This window comes from Lissotriton helveticus, chromosome 1_1 (genome assembly GCF_964261635.1).
Source record: "Lissotriton helveticus chromosome 1_1, aLisHel1.1, whole genome shotgun sequence".
NCBI lineage: Eukaryota > Metazoa > Chordata > Amphibia > Caudata > Salamandridae > Lissotriton > Lissotriton helveticus.
This window is the reverse complement of record NC_136057.1, coordinates 1179648822-1179663835: the sequence shown is the minus strand read 5'-3', so window position 1 is coordinate 1179663835 and position 15014 is coordinate 1179648822. Positions and strand designations below refer to the sequence as shown.

General features: G+C 45.5%; 1 protein-coding gene across 1 annotated transcript in view; it reads left to right on the top strand.

Moving 5' to 3' along the window:
* The window catches only part of MAPK12 (mitogen-activated protein kinase 12), a 381349-nt gene that overhangs the window by 276835 nt on the left and 89500 nt on the right, over positions 1-15014 (top strand). Inside the window, exon 10 of the mRNA XM_078679111.1 lies at positions 14154-14232. Within this exon, the coding sequence (XP_078535237.1) occupies positions 14154-14232 (79 nt within the window). The remainder of the gene's footprint in view (positions 1-14153; positions 14233-15014) is intronic.

Here is a 15014-nt window from a genome sequence, read left to right as displayed (position 1 = left end):
CCAGTGTTCAGAGTATATGGTTATATTAACAGGTCCAACATAACTCTTCATTGGTGAGCGGTTCACCAGACCGCCCACCACCACCCAACTTATCAGAGCTATATACTCGAGGAGACCCCCACATCCACCCGCTGTTTATTCCCCTGGCCTGTCACCTGTCTTTAGGAGTTAGCATCCTTGGCGCATTACAAGACAAGAGTGTAACAGTCTACTGTTTGTTTACTCCCAAAGGCCTAAAGTCATGAGTTGAGGGGCGAGTTCCAACGAGAAGTCAATGACTGCTGACAGCTTGTGACCCACTGTCCTTCAAGAACTCTGGATCTTAGGGCAGCCCTATAGCGTGTGTACCAAAGTTCCCCTCTGGTGGCAACTGCTCAGGCACCCATCAGGTAGAGCTGGGTCCTAGTTATGTATGCTCTATGGAAAATCTTCAGCTGGAGGAGTTCAGACCCCCTTGTATGGCCACTTCCCGCAGCAAGCCGCATCCCAATCATAGTCTTCTAATTTGCATAGGTCCCCTTCCAATTTCTCCCTCAGTCTGTATAGGGGGAAAGGTTATTATGTAAAAGCGAGGAACATATTCGGGATACAGCATGCTTAATCGGGGGGGGGGGGGATCTCAGCACCATATACTCTAGGAGCATCTCATCAGTCACCTCTTGCAACAACTGCATGTTTTACTAGTAAATGCCTTAGTTGCTGGTATCTTGGAAACTGGTTCTCTGTCAGTTCATATTGCTCTTACAGCTCAGTAAAGGGTATCTTGCCATCCCGCCACATGTCCCCCACTTTAAAGATGCCCATTAGGTCCCATTTTTAAACTCCTCAATTTCCATGAGCTCCCTTAAAACCTCGGACTCCCACAGGTGGGTCTCCGGCACCCACTTCCCCTTCCATCCCATAGTCTGGGTTGCCCGATGACATGTGTTATTTATCGCTGCCATAGGAGTTGACAGTGGTGAAGTTTGTTTTTTGGAGAACTGAACTCCCACAATTGTATTTAAATACCTTAGATAAATGTTCCTATCCTTCAGATGAGAATTCTCTTTTTATTGACCTTGGAGAGATTAAAAGCCAGTGAGACCTTTCTAAGATTTTTTTATTCCATTTAGGCTGTAATGAAAGGGTCAGGCAAATAATATGTTTAAATAGTTCCTTTAGTGGTGCTCCCCTGCCCGACTCCAACCATACATAATCTTCCGAAAATGGCAGGAAGTTTTCACCACTGTTGCTACTATGTGGTAGTAAGGCATAACAGCAGAGAATTCAAATTGCTTGGGAAATGCTATTGTTGATGCATTCATCTACATCCGGCTCACCTGGCGAAGATGTCGAGTAACCGGTCTAGTTGTAAGTTGCACCATGCTTGGCTTGAATTTCTAGTGGTAGGGGACCATCTTTGCGCTATAAACTTGCAGAACATCCATTTGATCTACTTACTTACTTTGTGCACATTGCATTAATTCAAACCGAGCCAAATTTGGTCAGAATATATACATATTTTTAAGTAGTGCTTCGTAACACACTTTTCAAAAAAAATTTTTTAGCTCTGTACATAACTTGGTTACCCAGTTTAATGGTGCTCAATTTGTCCACTTCTGAAGAATGGAAGGCTGAGTTGGCCTTGATGGGATTCCAGCTCATGACCTGTACATAGATGCATGTTAAGGTGGCAAGCATTCAGGTCACCAAGCTATCCTGCTAGCTGTGCTTTCACACCTCTTTGCCCAGTAAATAGTTAAAAAATGGCTGTTATCACTTTGAAATACTGTTTGTTTTAATCAAAAGATAGATATCCAGGAAGTCCCGAAGGAAGGATGGACATATTGTCATTCTAGTTAAATAAGTTGTCCACGTGGCGGTTCTCTTCATTCATTCATTAGCCCGTCTCCAGGCACTTGGTCATGATGTCCCTTCCGATCGTTTCCGCTGTGTTAGATTACTAAGGCCACTTGATGTAATGTAGGAACTGGTGCATGGCCTTGAATGATAATGTTTGTTACTAAATGTTTGCCTGCACGGGTAGCTTTCTATACCGTGTGTGGTTGGTAGGATGTTGTTGTGGTTGACTGTCGGCCATCGGTGTTGCTGCTTCTCGTTTCCTCACCACCGTGCTGGTCCTCTGGGCGGCGGCTACCGTGGACAGAGAATGCGGCTCCATTACCTTAGGAGAGGTAGGCTGCGCCATCGCCGACATTCCTGCACCATCTCTTTTCAGTGGGAGAGGTGAAGGGAACCAGGCGTTTGCGGCATGGGCATTGGTTGGAGGAGAGGGGCTTAATTTGTTGCAACAAGGAATGAAGATTGTTTTCATTGCGGTTTGTTTTTTTCTGCGGTAGTCTGGGTCGGTAGGATTGGCATATTTTGCATGGTAGGTGTTGGTGGCCATAACTCTTAAAAGTTGCTCCCTACACCGAGCTGTTTCCTGGAGGTAACTGTTTCTCTTTGAATTTTTGTTTCATTTTGTCCTCGTGTTTGGTAACTTTGGTGTGGCACTGCGTGCGTTAATGTGATTTACAGCAGAACACAGTTTCTAGTTTTTTAATGGTTGTCCGTAACTTTGATTTAGCGCTGCGCTCCCTGGGAAAATCCAGGCTTTGGGGCTGAGACTGGTGGTCTTCGTATAGAATGAGGGCATTTGTATTGTGGTGGGTGGTGGTGTGTGAAAGGTAAACTCTGTTCCGGTGAGCTGAGGCAGACTTCGAAGGGGGGTCGACTGTACAGGGTGGTCGGAGACATCACTGGTGGGAAGATGGAACATTTAACCTCCAGGTTTCAGCTGTGCCACCACATTCCAGGGGCACAAGAAGGGCCTGGAAGAAGGGCTGATGCCCGAGGCTTGGAAACGTTTGTCCTCCCAGGTAGTGTGAGCTGGAGCCATTGAGAGGGAGTTGTCACCACTGTTGTCTGGAAATGTCCACAATTTACAGCAGGCAGAGCCCCCGAGGGGCAGAGGTCCTGGTGTATTCACAACACATTGCACATTTAGTTAGTCTCTGAAGCGCTTTCCAAAAATTAGTGCTCTTTTTACACTGAGTCAATCAGTTGCTTATGGCTGTTTGCTTAATGTAGATGCATTTAGAAAAAAGAGAAACCGTTACTGCTGTCATGGATGTTTTAGAACCGGTTTGGGGTGGTTCTCTTTTCAAATGTCTATCTAGGCTGCTCTACAGACACAGCATTTGTGTAGTGATGTCCCTCACAGCAGGGCTGTCTCCAGCCTGGAGCACCCCTAACAGAGGCACAAAAAGGTGCGAAGGTAGACAGAAGGCTTGGCCTCACCTAAAGTGCCTCCTTCAACCTGCAGCTCCACCACTCCTCACCCATCTCATCTTTAACAATGGAATGCTTTATAGGAAGTCTGACCAGCAGCCATTTGCTAACAGTGTTGACTGAATTTGTAAAGGTAGCCCATTCACCATCCCCACACTCATGCCAGTGTTTGATACTCCTGCCCTTCAGCCACTGGAATGCATGTAGCACACTTTCACTGTCTGGGAAGCTGTCATCACGTTCCAACTGGTGCTGTGAGCCAGGCCTGAGGATGAACACCAGAAGATATCTACTCCTTGTCACATTGCTATTATCTTGATGGTACTGCTTCCTCTGAGTGAAACCTACAGCTCTTGATATTTCTCAACATATACATTCAGTCATTATTATGTTTTTACTTTCAACCCTTGAGGTGATCAACTGACCATGCTGGATTGACCTGGATCAGTGGTCTAACAGTAGCCTAGCAGTACAGATATGGTTTACCTGATTCTAATACTTAGTAAAATACCTAATATTGTACAATCTTCACAAGCAAATAATGCTGTTTCTTTCTACATTGTTGCATTCTCAAATTACATGCGGTCTCAAAAATATTCTCTACATTGCTTAAATCTGGCATTAAAAACGTTGCCTCTCCTTTTTCTTTTTCAAATGTCCAACTCATTCCCTTGCATCCTCTGCATGCCTCCTCCATGAGCATAGCCCTACTGAGCTTAGCCTACTGACACATTCATGCTTTACCTATTCTCTATTATTGTGTTTCTGCAAATTGCCCACAACTCATTCACAGGATATCACACTCTTCTCCTTCCTCTGAAAGTCATACCTAGGCAACCACCTAACAATACCTAATCTCATCTAATTCATCTATTAATATCACCAACCATGTGCATGAGCTCACAAACCCCTGAACTCATGATACAACTAACCTGTCCACTATTAATTTAGTTCAGCATTAAGAACCTGGAATGACTGCATGGAATTGTTTGCTTGAGCACACAAAACTAACCCCAATAACTAACAGTAATCAAGAACTAACCACTAACCTTGGGTTCCGGAGCAGTGTGCTGCCTGGCGTAAAGCACTGCAATGCCTCGAATGCGGTTGTAAGCGATATATAATTGCATTTACGCTAAGGATGTCTGAAATTCTCCTGTCCAAGGGAGTTCATTTTGAAAGTGGTAATCCACAGAGGAAGCAATATGTTAACAAGCATTGGCCATTTTTGGTGTCAGAACTAACCTCGGGTGCAGATGCACATCCCAAATCCTCTCCACTGGTGCTCACTCCGAACAACGTTGTTCAGCATAAACACAAGCGAGGGGGAAAGGGGAATGAGAGAGAAAAGAGAGACTGCCTCCTGAGTCAGGTGCCCTTCTATGTTCTATTAGTTTTTTTCTTCTTCTAACCTTCTAGATATTTTCTTATTGTGAGTTTCTGCAGCACCTAGATAAAATAACAAATAACTCTCTTATAAATGAGCATTTCCTAAACACTCTCTAATTCATTTACTCAATCGTTCATACATCTACCTTGTAAACTCTATTGCCTACCATCTCTCTATATAGTTCTGTAGAGATTATTTAATGTAAAAGTATAACATATTTGATATCTTATGAGTTCTTTCAATTCTTTTTCACTTGGATTTCCTTCTCTAAAGTAAGATTATATGAAACATTAAAGTAAACAATTAACTTAAAAATCTTTGACATAAACCATGAAGAACCTCCAAATGGATCTTCTCTTGATGTCTTTCTGTTGTGTATAGTTTTAATGATCCATTATGTATCCTTGAAATATAGCTTTCAGACTTTCTTCAATTCAGTTATGCATCAAATTATTCTCCTCTGAGCTACCTTCACTGGTATTCAAGCAAGTTTTCTCTACAGAAATGCTTTTCTCAGGTTTTTAAGCGGGTTTTCCCCTCAGAAAAGCTAGTTTTTGTATTGAGGAATACCCCGGAGTGTGCACACTTGAAGAACAGAGAGACGGGGCCTCAAAATGCTGAATTCCAGACAAGAAATCAGTACAGGCATGAATGAGCACTACAGAAATGCTACTCTCAGAGTGAAAAAAACTGTTGAAGTGTGCATTTTCCCTGATGTGCATGCCTGAAGGAGAGATTAGCATGAAGAGAACTCCAGAAGACTAGAGCGCTAAGTAATGGTCACAGGAAACTGCCTTTTTGAATGAAAAGCAGCTTGGACTCGACAGTAACAACAGTAACATACCGAGCCGCAACAGAGATGACTCCTTCCCAGTTTGAAGCGGGGAGTACGAGAGAATTTCATTTTTCTTCTGCTGTTTGAGCGACATGTAATACTGGCTATGATGTTCCTGACATTTAGAAACTACTGGCTTTGCCACAGCTTTTTGGCAAAGATGAACAGCATTGGAAACGAGCATTTGCTATGCAATAGGTCTCGCATTTGTTAAAGTTGAAGCTGTTGGCGTTGAAAATGACTGTTTTTTAATTTGCTTTTTTTATACCAATGGCAATAGCGCTATGCTAATATAATCACTCCACTGCAAATTTTTAAAAAAAGTTAAAAAAAATTGTCATTTTCAACACCAACAGCTCTAACTTTAATAAATACGAGACCTATTGTTTTACCAATTCTTGTTATGTGCAATTATCGCAATGCACACATTGGTACTAGTAATGAGGCCCAAAGTCTCCTGGATTTTTATTAAAAATATTCTGTTACTTCCTTAGAAGCGACAAGTGTCGGTGACAACCCATTGAGAGTGCCTGCATTTTTTAAATCATGGACGGCATTACCTAGGGGTGACAGTAATAAAGTGAGATGTCTCTTAAACTTTGATGGTAATAGTTGCACTACCAGTATCTGCTGATTTGTCTCAAGTTCAAGTTCAAGTTCAGAAATTTGTATAGCGCACTACTCACCCAGAGGGTCTCAAGGCGCTTGAGGGAGGGGGGTGCTTTATTTATCGAATATCCAAGTTTTAAGTTGCTTTCTGAAGGAGAGGTGGTTTTGTGTAAGGCGGAGGTGGATGGGTAGAGTTCCAGGTTTTGGCCGCTAAGTAGGAGAAGGATCTACCCCCCATGGTGGATTTATGGATGTGCGGAATATCGGCGAGGGCTTGATTGGACGATCGTAGATGGCGGGTGGGGGTGTAGAAGGACAGTCGCGTGTTGAGGCATTCGGGTCCTAGGTCGTAGAGGGCTTTGTGTGCGTGGGTAAGGAGACAGAACGTTATTCTCTTGTTGACGGAGAGCCAGTGGAGGTCTTTCAGGTGACCGGAAATGTGAGCTTGACGGGGGATGTCCAGTATGAGTCTGGCTGAGGCGTTTTGGATGCGTTGGAGTTTTTTCTGTAGTTTGGCTGTGGTTCCGGCGTAAAGGGTATTTCCGTAGTCCAGGCGGCTTGTGACCAGTGCGTGGGTGACCGTCTTTCTTGTTTCGGTGGTGATCCAGCGGAAGATTTTTTTGAGCATGCGTAGGATGTTGAAACATGATGATGAGACGGCGTTGACTTGTCTGGTCATCGAGAGGGAGGAGTCCAGGATGGAGTCCAGGATGAAGCCCTGGTTACGTGCGTGATCCGTAGGTATGGGTGCGGTTCCCAGGGCCGGTGGCCACCATGAGTCATCCCAGGCAGAGGGGGATGATCCTAGGATGAGGACTTCCGTCTTGTCTGAGTTCAGTTTTAGGCGGCTGTTCTTCATCCACTAGGCTACGTCTTTCATTCCTTCGTGTAATTTGGTTTTGGCGGTGTTTGGGTCTTTGGTGAGTGAGAGGATAAGCTGGGTGTCGTCTGCGTAGGAGATGATGTTGAGGTTGTGTTGGCGCGCGATGGATGCGAGGGGACTCATGTATACGTTGAAGAGGGTGGGACTGAGTGATGATCCTTGTGGTACGCCGCAGATGACTTCGGTGGCCTCTGATTTGAAAGGGGGGAGGCGGACTCTTTGTGTTCTTCCGGCGAGGAACGAGATGATCCAGTCTAATGCTTTTCCTTGTATTCCGACGTTGTTGAGGCGTTGTATGAGGGTGCTATGACAGACTGTGTCAAAGGCTGCGGAGAGGTCAAGTAGGATGAGGGCGGCAGTTTCTCCATTGTCCAGTAGAGTCCGAATGTCGTCTGTTGCTGCGATGAGGGCGGTTTCAGTGCTGTTTGGCTCGGAAGCCGGACTGTGAGGGGTCGAGGGATTTGTTGGATTCAAGGAAGGCGGCGAGCTGATTGACGGCTTTCTCAATGACTTTGGCAGGAAATGGGAGGAGCGAGATGGGGCGGTAGTTCTTAAGTTCAGTGGGGTCTGCTGTGGGTTTCTTCAGAAGGGCGCTGAGTTCGGCATGTTTCCAGCTTTCCGGGAAGGTGGCGGAGTTGAAGGAGCAGTTGATGACGTCTCGGAGATGGGGTGCGATAATGGAGTCTGCTTTGTTGAAAATGTGGTGGGGACATGGGTCGGTTGGCGATCCTGAATGGATGGAGTTCATCAGGCGGATGGTGTCTTCAGTGGTGATTGGGTTCCAGGCACTAAGGTTGTTAGAGTGCAGTTTTGGTTCGGAGGTGGGTGGAGTGGGCTGGTCTTCGGACTGGTTTTCAAATCTGTTATGTATGTCGACGATTTTGTTGTAGAAGAATGAGGATAGAGAGTCGCAGAGGTGTTGGGAGGGAGTGATGTTGTTGGTGCCGGCGGTGGGGTTGGTGAATTCTTTGACGATGTTGAATAGTTCCTTGCTGTTTTGGGCGTTGTTATCAAGTCGATCCTTGAATGCTGATTTCTTGGTGGATCGGATCAGTTGGTGGTGTTTGCGGGTGGCGTTCTTGAGGGTGGCCAGGTTGTCCGTGGTTGGGTTTTGTTTCCAGGCTTTCTCGAGGGTACGGCAGAACTCGTTGGATTTCTTAAGATCATCGTTGAACCAGGGGGCTTTTTTGCTACCTTGCTTGGTTTGATGGTTTTTCAGGGGTGCTAGTTCGTCGGCGCTGTGGGTGATCCATTGTGTGAGGTTGGTGGCTGCTTGGTTTGGATCCGATGATTTGGCAGGAGGGTTTTGGTGAAGCGATGTGAAGAGGTGGTCGGTGGTAATTTTGTTCCAGTTTCTTCGGGGAATATGTTGTGGGGGGTTGTGGGTCGTGGTTTTTTTGTAGTTGAAGTGAACGCAGCTGTGGTCCGTCCAATGGAGAGCTGTGGTGTGATCGAAGGAGATGTGCTTGCTGGAGGTGAAGATTGGGTCGAGCGTGTGTCCGGCGTAGTGGGTGGGGGTATTGACAAGTTGTTCGAGTCCGAGGTTGGCCAAGTTGTCCAGAAGGGTGGTGGAGTTGCTGTCGTTTTTCTTTTCCAGGTGGAAGTTGAGGTCTCCCAGTAGAATGTAGTTCTCTGAGGGGAGGGCATGTGGGCTGATGAATTCAGCGATGTTTTCGCTGAATTGTGTGCGGAGTCCTGGTGGTCTGTAGATGAGGGTGCCTCTGAGTGTGGTCTTGGGGTCGGTGTGGATCTGGAAGTGGAGGTGTTCGGCGGTAGTGAGGTTGTCGTCGGAACTGGTCGAGACGCGGATGGTGTTCTTATGGACAATGGCGATTCCTCCTCCTGTTTGGTTGGTGCGGTCCTTTCGGATGATTTTGTAGCCGTCCGGGATGGCTATGGCGATGTCGGGAGCTGATGAGGCGTTCATCCAGGTTTCTGTAAGGAAGGCGACGTCCGGCGATGTAGTGTCGAGTAGGTTCCAGAGTTCGATGGAGTGTCTGTGGACCGAGCGGGTGTTGAGTAGGATGCACTTCAGGTGGTTAGTGTCGGAGCTCTGTTTGGAGATTGTGGATTTGGTGTGGGTCCTGGTGCTGTCGAACTTGCAGGAGTGGCAGCCGAAGGGTCCATGGGTGTGTCCTGGGGCAGCTTGGTAGCAGATAGGTGGGCGACCGGGGTTAAGGGCTGATAGGGTTGCGGCATCGTACGTTATGCGGGCAGGGAGTATATTGCGGGGGACAGGGGGTCTGGCCCTGGGCGCGGTCCAGGCGCGGACGGGCGTAGACGTGCTTACCTTTGGCGCACCTTCAGCGCGCATGGGGCGCGTCCGCTGCGCGTGAACGCTACGCGCAAAAGCATCTGACATAAGTGGAGATTGGAGGGGCCGAGCGAGGGAGGAGCAGCTGGGAGGCGGGAGCGGGGTGGAGAGGACGGGCTCCGAGGCACAACAACAACAAAATGGCAGCAAAAGTGAAACCGGAACAGGATGGGGCACAAAGTAGGGATACGCTGTGGCCAGTGGCACCGGCACAATCAGGTATTGATGAATGTATTAAAATCAGTGATGTGAGCGCTACTATTACCACTGCACAAAACGAGCAATACAAATAACAATCAACGGTCCAAGCTTCACAAGCGAGCAATACAGACTAGGACTGCACAAATAAACGAGCAAATAAACGAGCAATGCTTAAGTGAGGCACAGCGCTATATCATACAGCAGCCAGCAGTTTTTCAAGGCGCAAAGCAAAGCGCAGAGCGCAGCCCAACGATACCACCAGGGAGCGTGGGGAGCGACCGCTACTGAGAGCGTCAGGACACGTCAGCTCCGGGTATTGTAGTGGTGATTTGCTCTGTTCAGGGCAGTGTAGAACTCTGCCCTGGTACACCTTCTGGGGTCAAAGGCAGAGAGAATTTACATCAATTGATGGATCCCCATGTCACATATTCCCATTCATGGGTGTCCACAACTGCAGTGTGTGAATTTAAAGGGATTGCCCTCAGCAATTCCTCAACATTCTACTGAAAGCTTGGCAAATTATCATGACCCCACAACAGTTACTTCAAATTGTGGGAGAAGATGTCTCGAAAAAATAGGTACTGTGTGGAAAAAATGCAAATTGACTTTGTGCTGATTCTTTCAGCGAAATAAGGGAGACATCCTTTTGGTGTTTTTGTTAGTTTTGCTGAAAAAGAAAGATGCAAATTGACTTTCTGTAAGAAACTGTTAACACAAAACCTGCAACATTCCTCCAAAAGTGTCTTTGAAAAGAATTCCAAATTAAGCAATTCTCTTTTGTTTGCATCCAGTGCAAATGCACACCAGGGAGAGGTGAAGCAACTGGAGTGGTTTGCATTGTCAAGAGTGGCACCGAGCACCCAGATGGAGCAAGTTTGCTGTTTGTCTACCAGCAGTGCTCCATGACTCCTATCTGAGCACAGTGAGCTACTGAAAGCTGATACTGAAGCCTAACACTGCAGTGCAAGAATAAAACCGACAACCTCACATTGAAAGATCTGCAAGAGCATTAAGAGAATGTGTACTACATCTGATGAGTATGGCAGCTTTTTAATGATTTTATAAAGCTGCCTATCTTTTTTTGGGTTTTAAAATGACTAAATTGTAACATGCAAAAGGTAAAATAAAACATGGCAATCTTATCTCGAATTACAGGCTCTGTAATTTATCAAAGCATGGACCATACATGTTCCGTCCATGACAATCCTCTAGAATTCGCATTATTAGGGCCTCTCCAACCCCCACTGACCACAGTTTCCTGTTTCTGCAAAGTGAGGTTATGTTATGTTATGTTATTGATTTTTATTATGCGCACAGCTGCTCCAGCGAAGGAGCGTCCTGGCGCAATGACAAGGTAGGACACAACATAACAGAAACTAAGCATAAGACCACTGGAGAACATTTTAAAACAAGAAAGTCTTAATAGCTTTCCGGGAAAGCATAAGGTCCTCCAACGGGCGGATTTCAACCGGGAGGGAATTCCAGAGGGTTGCAGCTTTAACACTAAAAGAGCGTCCGCCCGCCCGACAGAGCCTGAATCTGGGGACTACAACGAGGGCCTGACCTTGAGAACGAAGAGTACGTGTAGGTACATAAAAAGACAGGAAGCTAGACATGATTTGAGGGCCTATGCCTTTCAAAATTTAAAAAATTCAGGTCAGGTCCACTCAGCCTTTCACCCTTCTGAGGTCGATGCAATGAGTACCATTGAGTTGGGTAATAAACATGCGCTGTGCAAATACATGTTATTACTTGGAATAAAGTGCTCAAACATCCTTGGTCATCACTCCCCCAGCACCTACTTCACTTGTATGTGAATGTAATTGACAGCAACTGGCTGCAGTACATGTTGGAATACACAAACTTAGTCAAACTATCATCTGTATTTACTGCATGGCCAATCACTATGCGGTGCTAATGCATACATCTCGTGCCGCAATGACACACATCATCCTACATAATGCACAGCATCAGGGCTTTAAGTGGGCCGGGTCTAAAGGGGTCTGAGCACCAGCAGTTTTTTTCAGGGGGCCTCGAAACGGGTCTCTATCGGGCTCTGTTTTGAGCCCTGGCACAGGCGGTCCGTTTTTTTCCCCGGACTGCAGTGACAGCTGAGTGGAAAAAAGTGCCAGGTTGCCAGAGCCCGATAGAGACCCGTTTCTAGACAGCAGGCACACCGATGTGCGCTGCCCACACTGCTTACTTCTCAACTAGTGGAGAAGTTACGACATGGCGTCATGCAAGGTGAGCTGTAGGGGAAGGGAAATCCTTAGAGAGAGTCATTTTCTCTCTGGATTTCCCTTCTCTTTTTTAAGCTGCAGGAGCAGCAACATTGTGTTAGGGTCACCAGGGCTTTAAGTGGCAGTGTTTTCAATATTATATGTAACACGTCATAGTTCAACTTATTTATCTTATGCAACTTAGAACCATTGACAAAGCCAATAGTCCTGACTTGTTGTAGGTATGATGTTACTTGTTGTATCTTATATCTGGATGCAATGACAGAAACAGCAAAATACATGTTGGGCGGCACACTATGCTAAGCACAGATTTTGAACATAGGTGTTTTAAAACCACGCCCCTAATTACACTGGCCACGGCTCTTTGAGAGACCCCCCAGTTTTTTCATCCCACTTAAAGCCCTGCAAGCATGTTCTGTATTCTGCAATTTTCGCCAGACTACAAGTCTCAGGATACTTTAAGGAACGGTTGCAGCGCAAGGACTAGGTTTACTTGTCTCTGGTGACCTATTCTCATACAACAACCAAACAAGGAAACTAATGATTATTAATCCTGCAAGACCACAAAAAAGCAGCTTTGACCGCCGGGAGCTGTGGGATTGTGATGTACTCGCCGGACGGCTGCAACCCCTCGCCCCTCCCCTTTCATTTTGTGAAGTACTTGATGTTCAATAGATCATAGAGAGTAATACTGTTGCTATAGGTTACCAGTCTTGTGCACAAAGTGAGTGAGCAGAGGCTGCACATTGTAGAACAAGCCCAGGCAGCGACAAAGTTAAGTGACTGTTTGATGACGCACTGTCTCTCGCAAGTGTCTAAAGCAAAGCGGCTGCACTCGAAGTCGTGGCGTGCCACGTTAGCAGGGTCTGCAAACAGCATAGAGGAGGACGTGTGCTCTTGCACTTCCCTGGTTGGGGGGAGGCGTCTTGCCGAGCGCACCCTCTGGCTACTGGAATCAGTAAATGTAAAATACAACAAGTGGGTGCAGTGCTGAAGCAAAGCTTGGCGCCTGTGTACAAACATATGCGCGTGGCGGCCCATGAACTGGGCGTTGGGTAAACAATAAAAACACAAGCAATTTTTTTCCCTGAAAGACAACCCTGAGCCATGAAGCAAGTTTGCCTGTCGCAATGATAACAAGCATTGGTAAATGCAGAAAACTATGCTACAGCCAATAGAACTGGAGAAAAGGTAAGTGGCCCGCACAGGAACTAATTAAAAGCCAGGAAAGAGAGGGGCTCAATGTAAACTTGCACACAAAATCTAAAAACCAAGCCCAACCCAACAAATATCCTACCAGAAAAAGCCCATCTGACAGTGGACATCAAAGTGCAAAAAGCCCAGAAAAAAACAAGCAACCTTGCGGGAGACACAGCAGGGAACCAGTAACACAACTGTGGCATTAAGAGGAGGGGGGAGAAAAAAAATGCTATATTTATATGTAAGCAGATAAGGTGCTGACACTAAACACAGACAAAAAGTAACCGAGCAGAAAACCAAGGGGGAAAAAACCCCTTAAAGAACAGGTAAAGAACCATAGTGGAATGAGACTGTATGAAGTCCCTGCTTTGTGTGAGGAACAGAAGAGAGAAAGGAGGGACAAAGAGGCAGGACTGACCACTAGCAAGCAGGGATGGATACTGACATAGACAAATGAAAAGCAATGGCAAGACGGGGATGGACTTAAAGACTGATTACAGTAGGGACGCGCTGTCTAGCTAGACCTTAAAAAAATAGCTTTTTGCCGGTGCAGTTTCACACTGGCAAAAAAAATAAACTACAGCGCGCAGCTGCTGTTGGTGGTTGCATCTTTCTGTATGCATGCTTGTTTCCGGCCCTCCCCTTAAAAAACATTTAAACACGAGATGGCAAGCAGCCACACAAAAGATTGCAGACGCAGCTTATGGCCAGGCATTTTTTGGGAGGGAAAGAGAAAAACAAATAGCTGGAAAACATGTAAAGCAAAACGAAAAGATAAGTTCCATAAACATTAGCAGTGGAAGGGCACAAGTTAGCGAATCAAGCGGATGGTAAATATGTTATGCTTCGGGGGGGAGAAACAGAAGATCGACAAGGAAAGCCGTCAAATAAAAAAAAAGTAGTCAAATAAAGCTCACAAACACAACCAGTGATAATCAATGGGTTGACCATAAGCTTCTTAAAATTCTTTGTAAGGCCACAATAGGTCTTTTGCAACCAGACATCTTGTGCTGTCTAGTAGGACGACCTACAAATTAACATGAATAGGCAGGTGCTTTAGGAGCTGAAGAGGTAGTGAGAGGACTGTCTCACTGTACATTTATGTCTACACCAATTGTTAATGCATTTTTCCATACTCTACCTTTTCAACTGTTGAACTTTATCAAGAAACTTACATGTGTTTTAAACAGTGGCTTTCTTATTTATAGGCAAAGAACTATATTAAGAGCCTTCCAAAGGTCCAGAAGAAAGATTTTGCTGCAGTTCTAAAGTATGCAAATCCTTTAGGTGAGTAAATGATTAATTATCTTTTATCTTTATTGTCTTGTCTACTTAATCTGCCCTGTCTTTTGCTAAACCATGCTTCCCAGGTTGAATTCAGAAGGGGTAGTTGTTTCTGGTCCTGTTTCTCGTATTCTCACCTAATTTTCTTTTGCATTGATAATCTTTCTCAGTGATGTCTTTTATTTATACATAGTTGTGACATAACACTGTAAGAATTTTTTTGTGTGTTTTCGACACTGTTGAAATTCCATGTATTAACTTGAAATTTGATGTAAAAAACTTTCAAATTGAACTCACAATTGGGATCAACAGAATTTAATTTTTCAAGCAGATTGAAGCTGAAGGCTGCCTACTGCAGTTAATTCGGAATTTCAGTGTTAAAATTGTTGTAAGACAAGAAGTATCCACACAAGGTTTAGTCTTCATCAGATAGGTTTAATTGTAGACAGGGAACAGCTTAGACAACCACCAACTGCCCAACAGGACAGTCCAGCTCCAACTGACCGATAACAGCATATGAACATTCCACATTCTAGAAGCTTGCGTGCTGGGACACACGCAAGCAGCATACAACACACCTCCCCCCCCAAAACACAAAAAAAAAACTAAGAACAAACATAATCTTTCATTTTTTCAGGTGGCCGCGAGACACGCACACTCCTTCTGGGTACCACGTCTGCATTTCTTTGCACAGACTCATCTTGAACCACAGGTGCCAATTCAACGACCTCAACTAAGCCATCTGAGTCATTGAAAACCTCCTGCGGGCCAAGGGTGGTGACAAC